Genomic DNA, 24,741 nt, shown 5'->3' on the forward strand with positions numbered 1-24,741 from the left:
AGTTCTACTGTACATCTACTACTCAGCCTATCCTGCGAAACCCTACTATAGGTTCCTACAGTTATCTGTTACCTTTTATCATGATTTGGAGAGGCAGAATATTTATGATAACCCAAGTTTTGAAATGGCTTTTTAAATGTACAATGATTGTACCGAAGTTCAAATGCATTACTTGATGTCTGTGTGGAATCATTAGTTCTTAAGAACAAATGAAAATGAAATCTAATTTACACTTTCATTTGCCTCGCTCCGCTTCTCTACAACCTCTAGTAAATGTACTGTAGTCCGTCTTCAGTTCAACTTTACTGTTTTGGAAAGCAACCACTGGTGGAAAGCTTAAGTCTCTCCCACAAACAATATTCTAGAGAGAGAGAGAAAGAGAGAGAGAGAGAGTTTAACGCTCTCAGAAAATACGTGTCAATATTAGCTGCATAAATCAGTTGTTTGGAGTATCCTGTTGTTACAAACAAATCATGTACACTACAGAGTTTTGTACAGACAATATAAATGGGAGCACTGACATTTGCGCTGGTCACATTCTAGTGTTTAAGCATTATTCGGTGGACTCTAACAAATCAAAGGTTTAGAACTAAAAATAATGTTGATCAGATGTCACGTGACAAAAAAAAATAAAATCATACCAAGACCTGCAGAGAAGAGGACCAAAATGGTCATGAAGTTCCTAAAGACACTTGTCATTGCTAAACTCATATCTGACTAGGCAAAGGAAAAAGACAAAAATCGCTGATCTGTTAAAGAAAACCTCAAGAGAGGCAAGAAAAGTCCTCAGCAGCCAGTAAAATAATTATCCTCAATTGTAAGCAAGATTCAAGAGGCAATAATAGTATAGGAACTAACGCATGATATAAACTCAGTCCTTCTCTCGATTTATTCCCTTGTTTTAAGGATTTATACCACTCCTGAACCATCTATTGGTTAAAGGTATATGCTGGTATGCTGGGGTACTGTATTCCAAATGCAGTGTCAGGAGAAAATGGTTCTCATTAATTTCCATCTCTTCACAAATTGAGTTAGTTCCGTAAAGTCTTTACTTTCCACAAGTAGTGCATTACTTGAAAATACTTCACAATCCTGGTAAGATGCAGTCATTATATTGCAATAATATACATTTTTACAAAACCAAAAGTATAGACGCAGTTTAAGGTTCAACTACCTATGTAATAAGAGATTACACAACTAACTCTCCTATACAGAAGTGAAGTGTAATGCCTAGTGCCAATGAAGGAAAAAATTTCTATTAAGACGAGCTCCTTGCACAGAAAAAATTGAATGAATACAAAATGTAGATACATAAAGTCTCTGGCAGAAACGTGAAAGGATGGATCAATGTGCCTTGAGATGGTCTGATCCTGTAGAAAGAATAGAGGACGATAAGCTGATGAAGTGTCAAGTTCAAAGTGTTAGGAGGGGGAAGGAGAGGAAGCCTAGAAAACAATTTAATATACAAGGAGTGACGCAGGTGCTTTTTCCCCTGGAGCTTTTCTATGCTTTTATATATATATATATATATATATATATATATATATATATATATATATATATATATATATATATATATATATATATATATATATATATATATATATATATATATATATATATTCATGAAGCTACAAATGTCGCTTAATATCAAATTCACTACCTCGGGAATATCTCTGATGGAGAATTATCACCGAAGGGGAATTTATAAGTGATAAATGGATTGGTACTGCTGGGTCACAAACCTTTGACACAGAACTTATCCAGCAACTCCAGTCGTCGTTACCACTGAGCTATCAAGAGAGGTATAAGTCAATGCCGATTCTGCTGTACTTTTTTACCCGTCGTGAGCGGGGAAGTTGTATTTAGCCTCAGCATTAACCCACCTCCGCCATAATAGTTCATTGGTACGTTTGGAACACGCAGCTCTTATTATGAAATTTTTTTATCACACTGTGATTTATATACAATCATGAAGCTACAAATGTTGCTTAATATCAATTCACGCTACTCGGAATATTCCGATGGAGAATTATCGCCGAAGGGGAATTTATAAGTGATAAATGGATTGGTACTGCCGGGTCACGAACCCTCGACACAGAACTTATCCAGCAACTCCATGGACAAGTAAAAGCCTTTCCCAGCCAGCGGCAAATCCTTTGAATTGTATTACAGCAATAATAATAATAATAATAATAATAATAATAATAATAATAATAATAATAATAATAGCAATCCTATCATATAAAAACACCGATACATTTCCTCACAGGGTGGAGGCGATAGTCCAGGGCAATCCAGTCCTGAATCCTGAGACAGTTTCTTTGACCACTGTCGCTGGACAGCAGCACCTACAGCAGCAAATGTGCCTCGCTGTCAAACTTCGCAGCTCCAGAGGTCCTTTATTCCTCACACCGTTGGACTGTGGAACAGCCTCCCGAAAGATATCGTGCAATTAGAACTTCAAAACTTCAAGCAAATATCCCGTGCATTACTATCCTAATACTGTTCTCCTTGCTTTTTAATACATTTTTATCTATATATTAATTTATTGTTATTTTTTTCTTTTTAATAAGTGGACTTCTTCTTATGTATTTCCTTTGCCTCCTCTTACTTCATCTTAATGAATACCATATTCTTGGAAGCTTGAATCTCAAGTCAATGGCCCCTTTGGTGGGCGTCTTCCATATGAATAGGTTTCATCTTCGAATAATAATAATAATAATAATAATAATAATAATAATAATAATAATAATAATAATAATAATATGGTGAAGAAATCCATAAAGATGTCAGTGTGTACAGTATATGTCATAAATATATGTAAGACGAAATCTTTCGAGTACCTGCTCGATTCTCCTTCTCAGTCACATTTGTGACCACTGTCCACTATGTGTGTAATGTTTATATTTATATATATATATATATATATATATATATATATATATATATATATATATATATATATATATATATATATATTTGTGAAAAAGGGAAGGAGAATCGAACAGGTTCTTGAAAGCTCGTTACACACACACACACATATATTATATTATATACATATACATATACATATACATATATGTGTATGTATATATATATGTATATATATATAAATACACACACATAAATGTATGTATATTTACACATATACATATACATGTATATATATATTATATATATAATACATATTTACGCTGATATCTTGGTGGATTTCTCCATCATTTTAGTGACTCGTCCGATTATACTTTTATAAATAATAATAATAATAATAATAATAATAATAATAATAATAATAAACAAACAGAGGAATGGCACAACAAACCAATACACGGACAGTACATGAGACAGACAAAAGAACTGACCAGCGATGAAACATGGCAATGGCTACAGAGGGGAGAACTCAAGAAGGAAACAGAAGGAATGCTAACAGCGGCACAAGATCAGTCCCTAAGCACCAGATATGTCCAAAGAACAATAGATGGAAATAACATCTCACCCATATGCATATGAAAGACGAGACCATTAACCACATAGCAAGCGAATATCCGGCGCTTGCACAGAACCAGTACAAAAGAGGCAATGATTCAGTAGCAAAAGCCTTCCCACAGGAGCTGTGCAAGAAACCCTGCTAGCTTGCAGTAATAAGTGGTACGAACACCAACCTGAGGGGGAGTGATAGAAAAAACGATCAGGCAAAGATCCTCTGGGACTATGGTATCAGAACAGGTAGGGTGATACGTCCCAATAGACCAGACGTGACGTTGATTGACAAAATCAAGAAGAAAGTATCACTCACTGATGTCGCAATACCATGGGACACCAGAGTAGATGAGAAAGAAACAGAAAAAATTGATAAGTATCAAGACCTGAAAATCGAAATAAGAAGGATATGGAATATGCCAGTGGAAATTATACCCATAATCATAGGAACACTAGGCACGATCCCAAGATCCAAGAAAAGGAATCTGGAAAAACTAGATGCCGAGTAGCTCCAGAACTCATGCAGAAGAGTGTGCTACTAGAAACAGCGCACATAGTGAGAAAAGTGACGGACTCCTAAGGAGGCAGGATGCAACCCGGAACCCCACACTATAAAAACCACCCAGTCGAATAGGATGACTGTGATAAAAAAAAAAAAAAATCATAATAAAATAAGAAAGTGTAATCAAATTAACGCATGTTTTATATTTATTAAGAAATTACTGATGATATACATGAAATGCTGAAATAAGAATTGTAAATTGTCACGTACTCAGGATACGGGAAACGCTAGCAAGAAGACCGATGGAAATCTTGACAGACTACAAAAGTTTCGAAATAAAGGACGAAAAGACTAGGGGTCGTCGCTCTCTTCACAAAATCACAATTGTTTTTTTCTCCGTCTTTTTTTCGTTTTTTAATACAAATATTTGCAATTTTGCCCTCCCGTACCTAAACCCAAGGTAAAGCCTAGACCTTGGCTAACCACCCACCCACGGTCTACCTGGTTTCTAGATTCCAGTGGTTCTCAAGTTTTGTCACTGAGTAACCCCTGAGACAATTTTTGTCATCCCAAGGAACCCTAGTACACACACACACACACCCACACACACACATACACACACATATATATATACATATACATATACATATATATATATATATATATATACTGTATGTGTATGTATATATATATATATATATATATATATATATATATATATATATATATATATATATATATATATATATATATAGTCATAGTTTCAAGGAAGAGCTGTGCTATGTCCTAAAACCCATAGATAGATACATAGTATCCCCTGTATACACACCTCCAAACTGTCTCTATACTAAGGTATGGGGCGTTGAATACCAACAATGGCACCCAGCTATGGACTGGGGATTACTCTGACAAATTTTGTTCTATCTTAGTCCCGGCCACGCAAAGAGCAGTGGGACTTCCTGAGGGGATAACACAGTCGTTCCTTCTTAAAATAATAATTTTCAGAATTGGTGGATTATATATATATATATATATATATATATATATATATATATATATATATATATATATATATATATATATATATATATATATATATATACATATATATATATAAGGAAGCATGAATGAGATGTAGAAAAATAAAAAAATAAGTTATAAGTTGTCAGAGTATAAAAGACTTTTTGAGTATTTGCTTTTAGTTTTTGTTGTATAAAATACACAATGAGACAGCGTTCAAGAACGATTCTTTAACAATAGTAGTTACATGACCTAAAACTTGAAAAGATTGTAAATACAAAAGTCAACATAGTCATAGGTTTTACTTTCAGAAGCCGATTTCTAGATTTGCTTTTTACAGTACTAAGACATGAAAAACCTTGCTCACAAAGGTAATAAGTAGAAAATTGGAGTCAAATAACCAATGCTGTTGCTGAGACGACTGGGTACTCTTCTCTTACAGAAATCCAAAATGCATCAAGTGGTACTGCATTAAACACTGTCTTCAAGGTTCTATCGCACTTTAGTTCAATTATTTCTTCCCGTTCTTGTAGATTGAGCAGGTTTTGCCAATCTGAAGAGAGCTCAGTAAAGAGATTTCTAACCCTATCATACAAATCTGGCGATAAGAATGGGAAGTATTTATCAAGTTTTTCAGCCAGTGATTCCAAATGACTCGTAATTAAGGGTATGATTTCTTGATAATCATCTCGGTATCAACTTGAAGTAGGAGTGGAAACATTTCAACATTGCCTCTTGAGAGATGTTTTTTCCAAACAATAAGTTTATCCTTGAAAGCAATAAGCCTGTCGGTCCAAGTCAGAATGTTTTCTTGTCGACCCTGCATGCTGGAGTTCAGGTAATTTAAATGGTGATAAGAGTCTGCTTAACAAGCTAATTTCGTCTGCTAGTCTGTGGATTCAAGATGTTCATAAAAACTTACTTTATCGTTCTCTTTGAAGAAAGAAGCAATTCTTCTCGCAGCTCAAATACCCTTGACAGATCTTCCCCTCTGGAAAGCCATCTGACCTAGGTGAAGAGTGTCACGTGATCTTCTTGCATATTTTCACACAACCTGGCAAACATGCGAGACTCAAGAGGGCGTTGCTTTATGAAATTGACCATGTTAACAGTTACATCTAGAACTTGCTTTAATATTTCTTTTACACATGATACAAAGCCTTTTACTGAGCCAGTCATGGAGGGAGCATGTTGATTCCAAGACAAACCACAAGATTCCAGATATAAAGACATGTCTGGCAGCTCTTTACAGCACAAAAAGTTCTCCATTATCTTACCCTCATTGTCAAATCGAACAAATGCTAGGTGAGCTTGACCCGTTATATCCATCGACTCACCAGCTTCCAGGGCAAACTTTGTATGTTTCAGTATCTCAGACAAAATGTCTGAAATATCTGGGGACATGTCATCCACATGCCTACTAACTGCCGTATCAGAAACAGGAACTTTGCTTATTTCTCTTGTGAGGTTCAAGAAAGGTCAGAAGTGAGACTGATTCTTTATTGTTCACAACAGGTACTTATAATGCGGAAAGTGGACGGAAAGGTAATGGGCGACCTGCGGGCCCCCCACTGCGCCCACTGCGCCCAGCAGTGGGAACTTAACATCCACGACGACAAAGGGCCAGTGGTATCTGCGGCCCAGGATGGAGATGATCCGTGTCGTTGTGCCGTATGTGCGGATGGGTGTCCGTTTGCTGCAATGAGGGTGTTTGTTCAGTCAGGTCTCTTCTTAAGACCTTCCTTTGTCGGTGGGAAGATGGACTGCATTGTCCCCCATGTCTACCAGCAGGCGGTGCTTGGAGATTTCATCTTTGATGAAAAAAACCTGCTGGTCGGGGGGAGATCGGTTTCGTGGCCACTGGTGTTACTTGTGGCCACTGACATTGTTTTTTTTGGAAAGGAACAGGGATGCTTGCAGTACTTTGCTTTGGCGCCGAATTTCTTGTGGTAGAAGCACCACTTCGCAAATGATTTCCCTCTGTTCTCTTTCGGTTTCTTTTTGAAGACAACATTGATTTCTCCGTCATCATCGTTGTTGCTCTCCATCAGGCTGCAGGCTTCCAGCTGCAAGGGTAGCAGCATGTTCCGAGGCCTTGGTGGCCTCGTGTACCTTCTGGGCGACGTCTATTAGTGTCCCGGTGTCGAGAGTGTCAGCATCCCTTTTCTGGTTCCTATTTCCTGCGGGAGGCATCAAAGGAAGATCATCCTTGCCCAGTCGACTTTCCTTATCCTCCCATTCTCATCTCAGCCTGGTAATGTTATGAGCCCCTGCAGTTTGTCCCAGGCCTCTCCAGGTGATGCTTCTCCGAGGGGTGGGGATGCCAGGTCGAGTGCACGCTGTGCTCTTTCCATCACAGGCATTGAGAGAGGCGTACAGACGATACTCACACATTTGCATTGAATGTCAACTTCTGCCATCTTTACTGCTCACGCACCAAAATGCGGAAAATGCGCCATGTTCAGTCCGTTAATGGTGCTGATGAAAAGCAAAATGTTCCCTCTCTGTTGGGTACGCTGTATTTATCCATTATTGGCACGGTTTTCAGAAAGGAGCTATCAGAGGCCTAAACTTGACGCCGTGTTTAGTCCGTTAAAGGCTCTCTAACGGTAGGCTGCGACCATAATTAGTCCGTTTATGGCTGGGCCAAAACCGCGCTACCTGTCGCTTCCTGTGGTCACCAGTGTGAGGGTCAAGAAAGGTCAGAAGTGAGATTGATTCTTTATTGTTCATGGCAGGTACTTATGATGCGGAAAGCGGACGGAAAGGTAGTAGTTCCACCTGCGACTTCTCACAAGGTCCGTACAGAATTGTGTTTGTTGAAAGACATAAGACGACATAAACAGAGCATTACAGAACATGTACAAGGCAGATATATATATCGGCGAATAGGTCGTAGAACGTACATATAATGAGATACATAAAGAATCTGAAACAATAACAAGTGACAAATACGACATGATTAATGTACAAATGTAGAGCGAAACACAAGGAACGGAGAGGCGGTTTGACACACTTACACTCTCACAGCTTCCTCGCCAATCATTGTCGTCGCTATTATTTTACAAGCAGGCATTATTAGACCCTCAGCAATAGTGTGACTTCATTTTTTTAGCAACTAACTCAGCCACTAAATAGCTCACTTCTTGGGCCTTTTCACTTATTGTTACCTTCTTTTCAAAGGACTTTCTTTGTTTCTTCTGTGGCTGTGACTAGGAGAGAAATGTCACTTTAACTTGGCGGGGGCCACACCTGTGGTACCTAGTTTTTTTCCTCAAATGATGCTTAATGGAAGAGGACAGCTTTCGTTCCCTGTCCACGTGAATCCAACGGCCAGATAACCCTCCTGATCCTCTTCATCAATTGGATGCTTCCTTTTCAAATATTTCAACATCTCAGACTTTCACAATTACTAAAGGACGGTTGAAATAAAAATTGTTGCTCGCTCTGTTCAAGGCAGACTAATTAAGAAATGAAAACGGGAGTATGGAAGTCATCGGATCAGCTCATAACACGTGTGAATCCGTTGAGGCTTCATGAAGTCTACACCGTGCACCAAACGTATTTTTAAGGGGAAAAGTTAAATATACCTTACTTTAACCGGACCACTGAGCTGATTAACAGCTCTCCTAGGGAGAAGTTGAAGCCTCTTAAAACAGTAAGTACGAAAAGGGGAAGAAATAGATGATTTCTTTCATTTGAAGAAGGACGGGATGGTCTGTCAAATCCTTGCTTCTCTCCTTTTCAGAATTGAAGTAACCAAGAAAAATAATTAGGAAAGAAAGAATTGTGTAATACAGTTTGTTTTATTATTACTTAATAAGTAGATGGATTAATTTTTTATTCATTTTAACATAGCTAGAGCACTCCAGTCTTTTCTTTAAAGAAATACTAGATGTTATGTTTCTAACTCTTTGCAAATGCAGTTGGAGAAATTGAAAGTGCATCAAACGCAAAGTGACTTCGCAATGTAAATAATCACTCTGTGAAGTTTAAATGCGGCAGAGGAGGTGCGCACCAGTAAATAATATGAATTAACAACAGTTAAGAAATAAAAGCATTGAATTACATGAGGCGGTGACTCTAGTCCTATTAAGGTAACATTACACTGTTGAGAAAATGCGACAACTAGCATCCGTTGACAGATGTCACAGTAGCGGCCTTCTTCTTCTTCTCGGCAGCAGAGTAACTTAGATTATAACAGCAAGTTACAATATATCTGGAGTAGAAGATTACCGGATTGGAAAAACGCAAAAAATAAAAAAAATAAAAAAAACAAAACTGTCAATTATGAGTAAGCACTATACCATGAACGACTTTTCTCTTACTGTACTAACTACGAGGGCAATTTTTATATAGCTTATAAATTATCTTTATATGCTTAGAAAAACAACACAGCTCAGAAAGAAAATAGAATTACATATTTATTGAATGATACAGTGAACTTGCCATATGAAATCGACGCTACTTGAACCTCACGTATCAGCCTAGGCCCTGCTGGGAGAAGAAAAACCATTACAGCGTCCTTACAATTATGAGTAAGAACTATACCATGAACGACATTTCTCTTGCTGTACTAACTACGAAGGCGATTTTTCTATAGCTTGTAAATTATCTTTATATGCTTAGAAAAAATTCAGCTCAGAAAGAAAACTGACTGATACAGCAAACTGGCCACATGAAATCGACTCTACTCGAACCTCACATATCAGCCTAGGCCCCTCTGGGCGAGGAAAAACCAGTACAGCGTCCTTATAAACTCACGAACCCAGAACATTCCAACTAAGAGCTCACGCTAAGACCTGTAAAACATACATTGAAAATAAAGTTTTTAAAAGCATCGGACAAACACCCAGCACCCAGGAATTACCCATTTTAGAGTCCTTCCTTATTGATCAAACAAAAGGTTCCCCAATTAAACACGCAGTCAACAGCCACTCCCCTTGTCTTGTCTTGAGGTGTATATTCTTCTTTTTTATTTTTTAGTTTCCTTCCTCTTACGTTTCTTCTAATCTGGTGGAAGGTTGGTCCAATAGTTTGTGAATTTTAATATATCTTGGTTTTTTTAAATGTATAATTTTAGGGGTAAAAAATTTTCATGTTTGAGTTTTATGCTAATTATATATGAAAATTACGAAACGTCGGGAAATAACTATGTGCAAGACGAGCAAATCTTAATTTCCATAAGCATACGTGTTGTATGTAAGATCTACGGGAAACCAGAGCTCAGACAGAAAGCCTACGTCATGGGAGTCATCCTCGGCCTTTTTTAAATAATCTGGCACAGGACGTTTCTCCCAGAGTCGCGGCGCAGCAGGTCTTCGAGAAAGAACGAACGGAGCCATCTCCGTTTTCTTCTTCTTCTTCTTTGATTTGATTTTAGAAGAGAGATCGTGTGGTGTGAACATCGGCTCTGGAAAGTGGTAATTATTACAATTAATTCTATTCTGTGATGAATCGTTTGTAGTTCGTTTTAGTTTACAGAGTGTTGTCTATATGCATTCAAATATACTTTAGTGTTTATGCACAAACGAACAAATACAGACATTTCCGAACACGAACGCATATATATATATATATATATATATATATATATATATATATATATATATATATATAATATATATATATATATATATATATATATATATACATACACATATATATATATGTATATATTTATATAAATATATATGTATATATAAATATATATATATATATAACAACCACACCCCTTTCCTCAATGTAAGGTGCTTTTCGAGAGAACGTTATCCTCTCAATTCCCAGGAAATCTCTCCGAGATGGGACTACAAATCCCACGCCTCCCAGGAAATCTCTCCGAGATGGGACTACAAATCCCACGCCTTTCTCACTCTTCCATCGTTGACGGCAGTTAGCTAACACGAGGTTCCCAATTCACCGCTTATCTTGAGAGCTAGGAGACTCTCTATCTCTCTCTCTCCCTACAACTCTTATCACTACTTCTTTTTTTTAACCTTTTTCCTAGCTGCTCCTCTCCTCGTTTCTGTTTGTCTCGTAACTTTTTTTTTTTTGTCATCTCTCATGAATCAAGGAATTATCAGTATGCAATATGAGTGTTGCCCGTTTTTAAAAGCAGAAGTATTATAGACTATTATTATTATTATTATTATTATTATTGGTTATTATTATTATTATTCAGAGGATGAACCTTCCATATGGAATAAGCCTCATTATTGTTGATCTGACTTAGTTTCACCTTCCAAAGAATATTAAGCAGTACATTAGAAGAAGTAAGAGGATAAAGTGTGGAAATGCATAAAGAGGTGATCCCACTACTGAAAAAGAAAAAATATTAATAAATAGATAAAAATGTATTAAAAATACAAGGAGACAAGTATAAGGGTGGTAATGCATTGCATCTTTGCTTGAACTTCTGAAGTCTAAAACACTCTAGGGTATTCTCTATGACAACAGCCATAGTCATGCCACACTTTCTCGTTGTTTTGTCTTGGCTAGCTGTTTGATCTGCTTCCTTGGTAATTAGGTGCAACACAATACACACACACACACACACACACACACACACACACACATATATATATATGTATATATATATATACATACATATATATATATATATATATATATATATATATATATATATATATATATATATATAAACACTTCCTCACTAGCGCAAGAACCTGCGTCCAAACCCGTTAAGAACGGAGCAACTAGAGAGCTTTCGTTAAAACTAAGCACCCCGTGTTGACTTAAGCAGTGAGTCAGCTTCGTGGTAGTGGGTCGCAGCCTCATCCCGAAAGGTTCGAGGTTCGATTCCTTAGCGAGGCTGCAGGCTTTATGAACGTTCCGCTTAATCCCACTGTGTCTCTGGTGACTTCTACAGCGAATCGTGTACCTGGTATTTATCAGGATGGAGTGCATCGCAGCCAGGATGAAGGTGGGCGTTGGGCTAGCAACTTCATCCCAAAAGAGGCCTAGAATGAGAGAGACTGCGAGCGTTTGTGAGAGAGTGTGTGTGTGTGTGTGTGTGTGTAACAGCCTCCCATAGGATGTCGTGTAGTTGGACCTTCTGAAGTTCAAGCGAAAATGCAACGCATTACTACTCTAATTCCATTCTTGTGCATTTCAGTACATTGTTATCTATTTACCTTTCTATTAATTCATGTTTTTCTTTTTTAATAAGTGGACTTTTCTTTCTGTATTTTATTTCCTCTTTCTTCTTCGTAATGATCACCATATTCTTTGAAGCTTGAATTTCAAGTCAATGGTTCCTTTGGTGGGCTTGCTCCATATGAATAGGTTTCATTTACTGAATAATAATAATAATAATAATAATAATAATAATAATAATAATAATAATAATAGTGTGTGTGTGTGCGTGACGTGGGAAGTCCTTCTGGAAAATGATTAAAATCTTACAGTGATGGCGTTTTCCTAGAAAACTCACTCTGGGGTGATGTGAGCCAGTACAGTACATCTCTTTCTTGTGAGGCAATACATCTCTTTCTATTGCACTATTTTTAAAGTATCTGGTGCGACCACGTAACCGTGTTTTTGGTTTTCTTTAAAAGAAACCGATTGTTATGACTATTTGTCTGTCCGCCACCAGATCTTAAAAACTACTGAGACCAGAGGGCTGCAAATTTGTATGTCCATCATCCGCCCTCCAATCATCAAACATACCAAATTGCAGCCCTCTAGCTCAGTTATTTTTTATTTGATTTAAGGTTAAAGTTAGCCATGATCGTGCGTCTGGCTCCGCTATAGGTGCCAACAACACAGGCCACCACCGGGCCGTGGCTGAAAGTTTGATTTAAGGTTAAAGTTAGCCATGATCGTGCGTCTGGCTCCGCTATAGGTGCCAACAACATACCCCACCACCGGGCCGTGGCTGAAAGTTTGATTTAAGGTCAAAGTTAGCCATGATCGTGCGTCTGGCTCCGCTATAGGTGCCAACAACAAAGGCGACCACCGGGCCGTGGCTGGAAGTTTCATGCGCCGCGGCTGAGGGTTTCATGGGCCGTGGCTGAGGGTTTCATACAGTATTATACGCTGTACAGAAAACTCGATTGCGCCGAAGAAACTTCGGAGCAGCTTTTGCTTGCTTTTTCTTGTAATGAATTACCAGACAATGCTCGCAAGCTTCCTCAAGTAGTAAGAAGAAATTGTTTGCCCACTGGAAAGAACCGAACATTCTGATATTAACATTATGTTCTCTCTGCCTTTTTGAATAGGATGACCGAAACACCTCCAGTTTCATTTACGACGCCACTCCATTTCCGGTAAATCAATTATTCTAAACTCTCCATTTTAGTTTTCTGTAAAAGAAAACTATTGTGCCGGATTTGTCCGTCCGTCCGCACTTTATTATGTCCGCACTTTTTCTGTCCTCACTTTTTCTGTTCGTCCTCAGGTCTTAAAAACCACTGAGGCTAGAGGGCTGCAAATTGGTATGTTGACCATTCACCCTCCAGTCATCAAATGTGCTAAATTACAGCCCTCTAGCCTCAGTAGTTTTTTATTTTATTTAAGGTTAAAATTAGCCATAGCCGTGCTTCTGGCAACGATATAGGATATGCCATCACCGGGTCGTGGTTAAAGTTTCATGGACTGCGGCTCATAAAGCATTATACCGAGACCACCGAAAGACAGGTCTGTTTTCGGTGGTCTGTAAAGAAAACTGGACTGCGCCGAAGAAACTTTGGCCCATTTTTTACTTGTTTATGTTGAGATTCACTATTTCATAAATTTCCTCTACAATTGTTGTAACCTTTTACTCTTTCATTTTCATCTATGCTTGTTCTTGCATTGAATTTGAATTGATTATAAAATTTAGGCCAAAGGTAAGGCGCTGGGACCTATGAGGTCATTCAGCGCTGAAAGGGAAATTGAGAGAGAAAAGCTTTTAAAGGCGTAACAGGAGGAAAACCTCGCAGTTGCACTATGAAACAAGTATTAGGAGAGGGTAGAAAGCAAGGAAGAAGAAAAGAATGTTACTATGAGGTACAGCAAAAGGAATTACAAACCTGTGGGCTGCAGCTATAGCTCAAGGACGCTGCAGAGAATTTATCTAATATCTTCTACAGTGCACCATGATTTCACTGACGGCACTACAGCCTTTACGGGGAATTCCCCTTGTATTTTACCGTCTCACTTTCACCCTTCTCTTCACTGTAACGATGGAAGCTTCAATCACCGCATCCAATCCGGGCGCAGAGCCCGTTGTACCAAAAAGGACACTATCTGTAAAGACTGAAAACTATTGTCTAGTTCAACTTTCATATATAACGAATACATTTTTCAGTTTTTATCCGCCCTCTCTGTCCCGTTCACTTATCAGACCCTTCGTATTAATTTTGTTATCTTAACCAAAAACCCTTTCTGACAGGGATACGATGACCAAACTTTACTTTGCACGTGATGTGAACTACTGCGGACAATATCCCTGCAAACTCACTCCGATTTAAGTTTCCTTCTTCCCAAGCATCCCTGTCTATCAGCTGATTTTGCAATCAAATGTTCTTACAGAGAACAGATCAGAATATAGAATTTAAGCCAAATCAGTGACTGGGACCTTCAGGTCTTCAGCACTGAAACGGATATTGACAGTAAAAATGTTGTTGAAAGTTTAACAGGAGGAAAACCTCAAAGCAGTTGCACTATGATTTAATTGTCAGGATAGGGTGGAAAGTAACATGTGGAAAAAGAGAATCTGATTTTGAAGGTACAGGAAAAGGATCTGAAAGAGTTGCAGTTAGGGGCCGAAGGGACGTTGCAAAAGAATCTAACGTAATGCCAAATGCACAGCGTGAATCAATCAATTAGTAAATAATTCGATTACGGGTTTCTTACAGCTCAAGCGCCTTCACAGTCTTGGTTCTTCAACTCACTTCAAGCCAGGTTTGAAGTCATCAACCTTTAAACTACTTGAAAATTAATATTTTAATAAAAATAACTACAGCCACTAACCTCCCCATAGAGGAGGGGCAGTGGTCAATGCAGTTCACGCAGTACACTGCAGACATGGGAAGGGTTCTTTGCAGGGGTCCCTTCGGCCCTTAGTTTCAACCTCATTCCATTTCAGGTACCTCCATTCATACTCTCTTCTTCCACCTTACTTCCCACCTTCTCCAACAATTGATTCCTAGTGCAATAAAACGAGGTTTTCCTCCTGTTACAACTTAAAACCTTTTAACCCTCAGTTTCCTTTCACCGCTGAATATCCTCATAGGTCCCAGTGCTTGGCCTTGACCAAATGTTATATTCAATTTCCATTTCCATACAAATTTTTCTTTTAAAGTTTCCATCTACTGCATTCACAGATGATGCTTTGATGGCGTTCAGATAATAGATAAAATGACACTTACAACTGCATATAATCAAGTAAATTTAAAATTCAGTCAAGTCTTTTTGGCGGAGACGAGGAAAAGGAGAGAGAGGTACTCTTTAAAACAAACTTAGAAGGCGACAAAGACTATTGACATTGGCTCTCTCATTTTTTTTTATATGAACGATTAGCTTTTAAAACGTCCGACAGAATCTCTTCTTTGAAAGTTGGTCTCGAACTAAAGTTATGATAACGTTATAGAAATATTTTGTGATAGTCGTGACCTTCCTCTCTCCGGAACAGCTTGCCAACTCTTGGTTTGTTTTAGTGATTTGATCCAAGGATCTCTGAGTCCAAGACAAGCATTCAACGAATCAATAGTCATTCCCGATGCACGACATGGAGGTAAATAAAAAAAAAAAAAGAACAGAGATCCCTCTCAAGGCCGAATCCAAACTTTTTTCCTCAGCAGGTATCTTTTCGGCAAAACTGCAGTTCCGTAGACTTAGCCCATTTGCGAAAAAAAAAGTCCCAAAAAGTAATTTCATGGCATTTTATGATCTGCTGCTGGTTTGATAGGCTGCAGTACGCCTTCATTAGTGTCCCGTAAAATGGCAATGCTGAGGTGATTTTATCCCTCACCACTGGACTGCATGGAATTGCTCCTTCAGAGGCTGTCGTGGATTGAAGTTCACTGTATAATTCAAGGAAGGTAATAATTACTACCCTGATGCAATAATCAAATTGCAATAATAATAATATAGGTTCTATTGCGTTTTTATTTTTTATCAGTTTGTTCATTTATCTTTGTTCTAATAACTGATCTCCTCTGTATTTCCCATTACCTTTCTGTTACTTCGAGAGGAATGAACATCACATTCTTGGAAGCTTGAATTTCAAGTCAGTGTGTTGAACTACTTTGTGGTTTGTCCTATATGAATAGGGCCTGACTTATGGTCTAAAGACGGAACACACATAATAATAATTTGGCAGCAGACTCTTTTAAACAGGGACTTTGAATATTATTGCTGCTTCAGCTGCATTTATTTTGTAGAAGACTTTTTCATTTTCCTTATTGAGGACTTCTCTTTCAGTGGAGGGACACCAACAAGAATTCGAATTTGTCATTTCATGGGGGAAAAGTCAAAACAAATTCTAAACTTTATATATTCTATACAGTTGGTTCTATACAATTGTTGAACTTGACGCGTGCCCTGACAGACTCTTCTGTCATTCTCCAGCGGGAGCAAGTAGAGGACTGGCAGATTGCATAGGTCCTTCTGGAAATCGTACACGGGCTTCACCCCGGGGTTGTCAGTGGATGGCGAATAAATCTTATAATTTAGTCAGCGAACTTCAAGCCACCCGTGATCTGGCGAAGCTCGAAAATGACAGATCTTCGCAACCTGGGAATGTCATTCAATCCAGCGTTCCCATTGGCCTGCTGTGCGTGATGTCCCCGGCTGACATCATCGGTAGTTTGCTGCTATTGACCGTGGATGAATCTGTCAGGATCTTTCTGTCGTACGTCGGGGGGGATTGTCTCGAAGGGCGCCCGTCGCTCATCAGGGGCATTCCATCTCCGCGTTGTCGTTTACAAAATATAAGTATGATTTGGCGGGTGTTCTGCATTATTCGACGTCTGCGCCTGCTAGATCAGCATTTCATCGCCAGGTAAACCAACAATGAATACGACGCATTCATCTTAAAATTAAATGCCAATTTAAGAAGAATAATGCAGAACACCCGCCAAATACAACGAATACCTGAAAACGACAACCCGGGAGAATGAGATGCCCCTGATGATGAGCAGGCGCCCTCGAGACAATCCCCAACTACGACAGAAAGAGTAGATAATGACATCATTCATCCGCAGCCCAATAGCAGCCAAACTACCGATGATGTCAGCCGGCGACATCACGCAACGGCAGGCCAATGGGAACGCTGGAATGAATGACATTCCCAGGTTGCGAAGATCTGTCAGGATCGAGCTTGCCGCAGAAATTTGGCTTGAAGTTCGCTGACTGCAACCAATCAGAATTCGCCATCCATGACCCCCGCTGAAGCCCGTGTATAAAATTCAGAAGGACCTATGGAATCTGCCAGTCCTCTACTAGCTCCTGCTGGAGAATGACAGAAGAGTCTGTCGAAACGCGTCGCGGCAACAATTGTATAGAACCAACTGTATAGAATATATAAAGAAGCAGAATCCAGATTTTGACTTTTCCCCATGAAATGACAATATAGGCGAGCTGTTAGCACGCACCTCCACTGAAGAGAAGTCCGCAATAAGGAAAAATAGAAAAAGTCTTCATTAAAATAAAATGCAGCTGAAGCAGCAATAATATTCAATAATAATAATAGTAATAAAACAAGGTGTCACCCGTGACAAAGAAAATGCAAAAAATGGAAACAGCAAAAACATGAAAATCCCTTGACAGACTCTGAGGACCGTCACCCCTTTTATTTTTAGCAAAACCACAGCCTTCTAAAATGAATGACTGCCTTCCTGTACGAACAACATATTTTCCACGGTTGCATTCACTTGACCTCTTTCTTTAGAGATCGCCCTAAGGGCAAATGTCTGTGCTGATAAATTCTATCTCTCGGTATGAAAAGGATTGTGAAATATCTTTTCTTCGATATAATGTAAAGATGTTGCATTCCTTAATCTACGTACATATATATATATATATATATATATATATACATATATATATATATATATATATATATATATATATATATATGAACGAATTTTATCACATCACCGTGAATCATATACAAGCATTGCTACAAACATCCTATGATATCCACTGCTTTTACCTCGGAAATAATATATTTTCACATATATTACCCGAAGAGGAATTTTTTAGTTGATAATAAGTTCTTCGTCTCGTGGGCTCGAACCATGGAAGACAAGAACTCAGGACCACAGTGACGCATTTAACCACACAGGTAACATATGACATGAAAATATATTATTTCCGAGGTAAAGCGAATTGTATACAAAGGACGTTTGTAGCTTATCAGCTATATATATATATATATATAGCATAGAGTGAGTATATATATATATATATATATATATATATATATATATATATATATATATATATATATATGTATATATATATATATATATATATATATATATTATATATATATATATATATATATATATATATATATATATATATATATATATTTCCATGATGCATACCAAGTAACTGGTTATTACACAACTAATCACAGATTTCAAAAACATACCTCACTTCAGCCAGATACCTGAACTCTCATAACAAAAGATTTACGACTGAGTACTCTAAAGGTAACCGTGATCCCTTAAAAAGTTCATTAATCACATGAAAAATCAAACTAGTTCATCAAAAGAATGGTGAGATATCAAACATTAAACAAAAAATATATTAGAAAAAAAAGGGCATCACTCCATCAAACAACTTTAACTGTTTCCCTGGTCTTAATTCACTTCAGCAAAACTGAAGGAACAAATCATGTTTATCACTTTGCCTTATGCACCCAATCCTGTTCACTGGTGGTCAATAAATGAAACACTGCTTTTTAAAAACATTAAATAAAAAAATTTATTTTTAAATTCAAAATTTATAATCAGAACTCACAGTCTGAAAAATTTACTGTTGCCTGAAAACAACACAAAATCTAATTAATTCTTAAATTAAATTATTAAACAAAATTAAATCACAAAATTTTAATTTATCAAGAAAATTAAATCACAAAACTTTAATTTATCAAGAAAATGAAATCACAAAACTTTAATTTATCAAGAAAATTAAATCACAAAACTTTAATTTATCAAGAAATTAAATTAATCAAGCAAAATTTAAACTATCAAGAATTACTCAAGATTTGAAAAGAAAATCTTAAGAAATGAAAATTAAATTATGTATGCAATGTTAAATTATCAAGAAATATTTAAAATGCTAAGTAAATAAATGTTAAATCACCTATAAAAATCAAGAGATTGCAAACACAAGAACACATGAAAACAGACAAAAGATTTATCAATAATAATTTCACTAAGACAAAAATTTCCTAATACACCTTATTATACCATGGTAATAATAAGTAAAATTCACTTGTAAAATTCACTTTACCTTACACATGCTTGTGAAAACCTTTGTAAACTCTGGCAGCTGCTTGTAATTCACAAAACACACTTTTTTACCAGATGCCGTTACTGCAAAATAATTTTACTAAATTCAGACCTCAAAAGCTAATACTAACTCCAGTGACCACAAATATTTTACGTTAATTATCACTCTTTTTAAAAATGAGAGAGAGAGGGAACCAGACTTAACGGTCTCTGACATAAGAATGAAAAAAAATTAATCTGAGGATTCCAGTATGAAATGAAACATATGACGTCATTAAGGCATTTTGGGTACGAAACACAAGAGAAAAGTTCTAGAAGCAGGGAGGTGACGACACTTCCAGTAAAACGTTTTGAATGATACACCTGCCATGTGCTTCTGTGCAACACTTGTTTTCAAAAGGGCATACATGACCAGAGCCATGTATGTAACATTATTCTCGTATGAGACAAAGCTTTAACAGTAATCTTTACACGATCTAAACTGGCTAATTATCACTGGCATGTTATGAACAGAATCAGCAATTGTTATCCCCAACCTGTCAACACGTTATCTTTTTAATCTCTCTCTCTTCTGCTACTGCTCTATTATCAAGAAAGATACTATTAATTCTAAATCACTAAGTCTTTTGTGAGATCTGATAATAAAATACATACGATATTTCAACAATCTTTATCATTACACATAATACATGGTAAATGAATGATTAAATATATCAAAATTATAGGAGGATATATGTATTACAAGGCAGCATCATGAAATATATATATATATATATATATATATATATATATATATATATATATATATATATATATATATATATATATATATATATATATATATATAATGTTGCATGTCTATGCAAACGCATAATACACGCCACACACATACACATATATATATATCTGTGTGTGTGTCCTATGTGTTTGCGCAGACACATGCAACAAAGACAGACATGCATGTGCATATTTACAGGAATGATGAGCTGAAAAGGCTACCGACATCTGCTTCCTCTGTTGTAAAAAGAATGACGAAAAGAAGCAATTGTTAAACAAGAAAATATAATTACTTACGTTTCCCTCTCCTTTAGGAAACAAGAATCGGGACTAGGGAGATGGTTGGTTAATGCTTAAGGATTAAAAGTAAAAGTATATAATTGAAATTTTTTTTTTTACAGAAATCGAGGCAAAATGGTCTTCTTAAGCAGCAGACCAGCGTTAAGAGGTAAGTTTAACATCAATTTCGGGATTCTTATTGCATATTTTTGATTAGGCAGAGAGATGACGTTTGCAGATGCAGCTTCCGGCAAGTGAACATTAGGAAACGTTGTTGTAATTGGTGATAACGATACTGTAAATATTTAAATTAATTCCCCGCCCTTTGAATTAACTGGATGTTTATTAATTCACGTGATATTTTGAACAGCATTATTATTATTATTATTATTATTATTATTATTATTATTATTATTATTATTATTATTATTATTATTATTATTCAGAAGATGAACCCTATTCATATGGAACAAGCCCACCACAGGGGCCATTGACTTGAAATTCAAGCTTCCAAAGCATATTATGGCGTTCATTCGAAAGAAGTGACAGAGGATAAATACAGAAAGTGGAGATAGTTATTAGAACAACAGATAAAACAAATAAATAAATAAATAAATAAATAAAAATGTAAGTAAATGATTAAAATACGAGAATTGTATTAAGGTAGTAACGCGTTGCAACTTCTCTTGAACTTCCGAAGTTCCAAATGATGAGAATAAGAATCTTTGGCTAGAAACAGACGTTACCCTCATTTCGAAATACTCCCGATCTGCTCTTGTCGAAGATCCCCAAGTCACGTGACACAGGAAGCGACCCATCCAGATAAAAGAGTGTCCGTTTGTCCGAATAACGGAGGGTTGTCAGACCAAGTTGAAAGCCGACTTCGAATGTCCAGATAGCTAGATGGCGCTATCCGTTGTCTGTGATAATCACTACAGGAAATTTTAAGTGTTAAATGTTCTTCTGTTATGTCAGTTTGTGCTTTTTTTTCCTCATACTAACTCACTGGAAATGTCATTTAGATAAACGTGAATTTTCACTTCTTTTTTTTTTTATTTCACTCGGTTTCGATCGCTCATAAGTTTAAAATGTTGGTTTCATTCGGTCGCTTATAATGTTTAAAATGTTAGTTTTGTTCGATAGCTTATATGTTTAAATGTTAGTTTCATTCGATCGCTTATATGTTTAAATGTTAGTTTTATTCAATCGATTATATGTTGAAAAAGTTAGTTTTATTCGATCGCTTAAATGTTTAAATGTTAGTTTCATTCGATCGCTTATATGTTTAAATGTTAGTTTCATTCGATCTATTATATGTTAAAAATGTTAGTTTCATTCGATCGCTTATATGTTTAAATGTAAGTTTTATTCGATCGCTTATATATTTAAAATGTTGAGTTTTATTCGATCGATTATATGTTTAAATGTTAGTTTTATTCGATCGATTATATGTTAAAAATGCTAGTTTCATTCGGTCGCTTATATGTTTAAATGTAAGTTTTATTCGATCGATTATATGTTTAGTTTCATTCGATCGCTTATATGTTTAAATGCTAGTTTCATTCGATCGCTCATATGTTTAAAATGTTAAGTTTTATTCGATCGATTATATGTTTAAATGTCAGCCTCATTCGATCGCCTATATGTTTAAAATGTTAGTCTTATACGATCGATTATGAGTTCAAATGTTTGTTTTATGTGTTAGTTAATCCGCTTGTTGGTTTCACAGATTTGTACTACACCTCTTTTTTTTTCAGGTTCCTTTATAGGCTCCTATCTCCTCTGTGACGTTGGTGATGTTTGTGGGTTTGACACATGAATGTACGGTGTTTGTTTATGATGATAACAGAGATACTGAAGTAGTTACCATATAGTTTCATTTGTCTACTGAAGTAGACAGAGAAATAGAAACGGAAAAATAATATTCTGAACTGACTAAAGTCTAAACTGATCTCATGATACTGATGAAATGAGTTAAGTATACCTTAGTTTTACCAGACCACTGAGCTGATTAACAGCTCTCCTAGGGCTGGCCCGAAGGATTAGACTTATTTAACGTGGCTAAGAACCAATTGGTTCCTTAGCAACGGGACCTACAGCTTATTGTGGAATCCGAACCAAATTAATAGCGAGAAATGAATTTCTGTCACCAGAAATAAATGCCCCTAACTCTTCATTAGCCGGGCGGAGAGGCGAACTCGGCCTAGCGAGTTGCCAGGACACAACTCTACCGACTCGCCCAAGGAAGAGCTTATGAAAGGAGTTACTTCACTGTCTTCTGTATTATTATTATTATTATTATTATTATTATTATTATTATTATTATTATTATTATTATTATTATTATTATTCAGTACATGAAACCTATTCATATTGAGCAAGTCCACAGGGGCCACTGACTTGAAATTCCAGCTTCCAAAGAATATGGTGTTCATTAGGAAGAAGTCAGAGGAAGTAAAGTGAAATACAAAAAGAAGAGACACCACTTATGAAAAAAATTAATAGACAGGTAAATAGATAAAAATGTATCAGAATGCAAGAAGAAGAATATTAGGGTAGCAATGCGTTGCATTTTCGCTTGAACTTCTGAAGTTCCGATTGCACGACATCCTCTGGGAGGCTGTTCCACAGACCAACGGTGTGGGGAATAAAGGACCTGTAGTTCCATATAATCGTTGAGAGTCTTCACAAATGCTGGAAAGGACAGTTACTATAGTACTGTCAGTCTCTCTTCAAGTAACTGACTTGTAGCGCTTTGTTCGATGCATTAATGTATTATATCATAATTATGTTATCACTGCATATTATTCTCTTCAAAATAAGGTTAATTTCTGCTAGGCAAAATTTTAATGCTAATGAATGTTACCGACATAAACGTAAGATACTAAGAATTAGATTATTTATTGTTAAAAGTATCTCGTGGACTTTGAAAATACCTACTCTAAATGTTGATTGACTTATCATTTATTGAAACTGTAGCTGGAAATCCTATGAAAATTCAAAGCTGATAAGTAAAAAGTGTCATAGATGCTGAGATAGAATATAGAATATAGGCCAAAGGCCAAGCGCTGGGACCTGTGAGGTCATTCAGCGCTGAAAGCGAAATTGACAGCAAGAGCTCTGAGAGGTGCAACAGGAGGAAGACCTCGCAGTTGCACTATGAAACAATTGTTAGCAGAGAGTAGAAAGCCAGATGGGAGAAAGAGAATATGCACAAAGGTACAGTGAAAAGAATGAAAGAGGTAGCAGCTAGGGGCCGAAGGGACGTTGCAAAGACCCTATGAGGTGCGCTGACGTCACTACCCACCTAAGGGGTAGGTACCGAGATGAAATCTGACTTATCTTGAAAAGGACTGACTGATTCGTCCAGAATTCATCCACGAGGAAGCGAGTGAAGTCTTCCTCTTGATCTGTAGATTCAAATGGTCCATCCTCCTCTTGCAGGAGTGGCTGTAGCGGTCGTGACGATGACGCTGTGGACAGGAGTCACCTGTGACTGCCCCAGGATCAAGGACGTCATTTCGCTCAGCGAATCCTTCAGGTGAGATGAAGATCCTTATTTTTTTTAACAAGATAGAGGAAGCTGCTTTTTTTTTTTTACAAGATAGGGGGAACCTGCTTTTTTTAGAGTTGCTTTTTAACAAAATAGAGGAAGCTGTTTTTCACAAGATCGAGAAAGCTGCTTTTTTCAACAAAATAGTGGAAGCTGCTTTTGTTTCAACAAGGCAGAGGAAGCTCCTTTTTTTACCATATAAATTTGCTTTTCAACAAAATAGAGGAAGCTGCTTTTTCTTTGCAAAGTAGAGGAAGCGATTGTTTTTTACAAAATAGTGGAGGCTTTTTTTTTTTTTACAAGACAGAGGAAGTGGCATTTTTGGCAAGCTACCGGAAGCTGCTTTTCCTCACAAGATGGAGGAAGCTGCCATTTTACCTGATAAGGGAAGCTGCGTTTTCATCAGACAGAGGTAGCTGCTGTTTCTGACAAGACAGACGAAACTACTTTTCTGACAAAATTGAGGAAGCTGTATTTCTGACCAGGTAGAAAAGGCTGCTTTTTTTTGGACAAGGTAGAAGCTTCTTTTTTCTCACAAGGTAGAAGAAGCTGCCATTTTTATCGACAAGATAGAGGAAGCCTTATCTCTTTAACGAGATAGAGGAAGCAAAGAGAAGGCTGAGGCTTATTCACGGTGGCAGTGAGAAGGGAACACAGAA

General features: G+C 36.9%; 1 protein-coding gene and 1 long non-coding RNA gene across 2 annotated transcripts; one reads left to right on the forward strand and one right to left on the reverse strand.

Annotated features, from left to right (window-relative positions):
• Positions 1 to 6,013: 6,013 nt before the first annotated feature.
• LOC136835860 (SCAN domain-containing protein 3-like) lies at positions 6,014 to 6,409 on the reverse strand. Its single transcript, XM_067099705.1, has one exon. The coding sequence runs from the start codon at positions 6,407 to 6,409 to the stop codon at positions 6,014 to 6,016; it is 396 nt and encodes a 131-aa protein (XP_066955806.1).
• A 2,562-nt stretch (positions 6,410 to 8,971) lies between these two features.
• Positions 8,972 to 24,741, forward strand: LOC136835541 (uncharacterized). The gene is made up of 3 exons (XR_010852185.1): positions 8,972 to 10,428; positions 20,652 to 20,698; positions 23,974 to 24,741. It is a non-coding gene; the product is annotated as an uncharacterized lncRNA (long non-coding RNA).

The sequence above is a fragment of the Macrobrachium rosenbergii genome, chromosome 55 (genome assembly GCF_040412425.1).
Source record: "Macrobrachium rosenbergii isolate ZJJX-2024 chromosome 55, ASM4041242v1, whole genome shotgun sequence".
In the NCBI taxonomy this organism is placed as follows: Eukaryota; Metazoa; Arthropoda; class Malacostraca; order Decapoda; family Palaemonidae; genus Macrobrachium; species Macrobrachium rosenbergii.

Coding starts and splice junctions, on each gene's coding strand:
- LOC136835860 (XM_067099705.1), bottom strand. CDS start 6,409: ATGTCCCCAGATATTTCAGACATTTTGTCTGAGATACTGAAACATACA.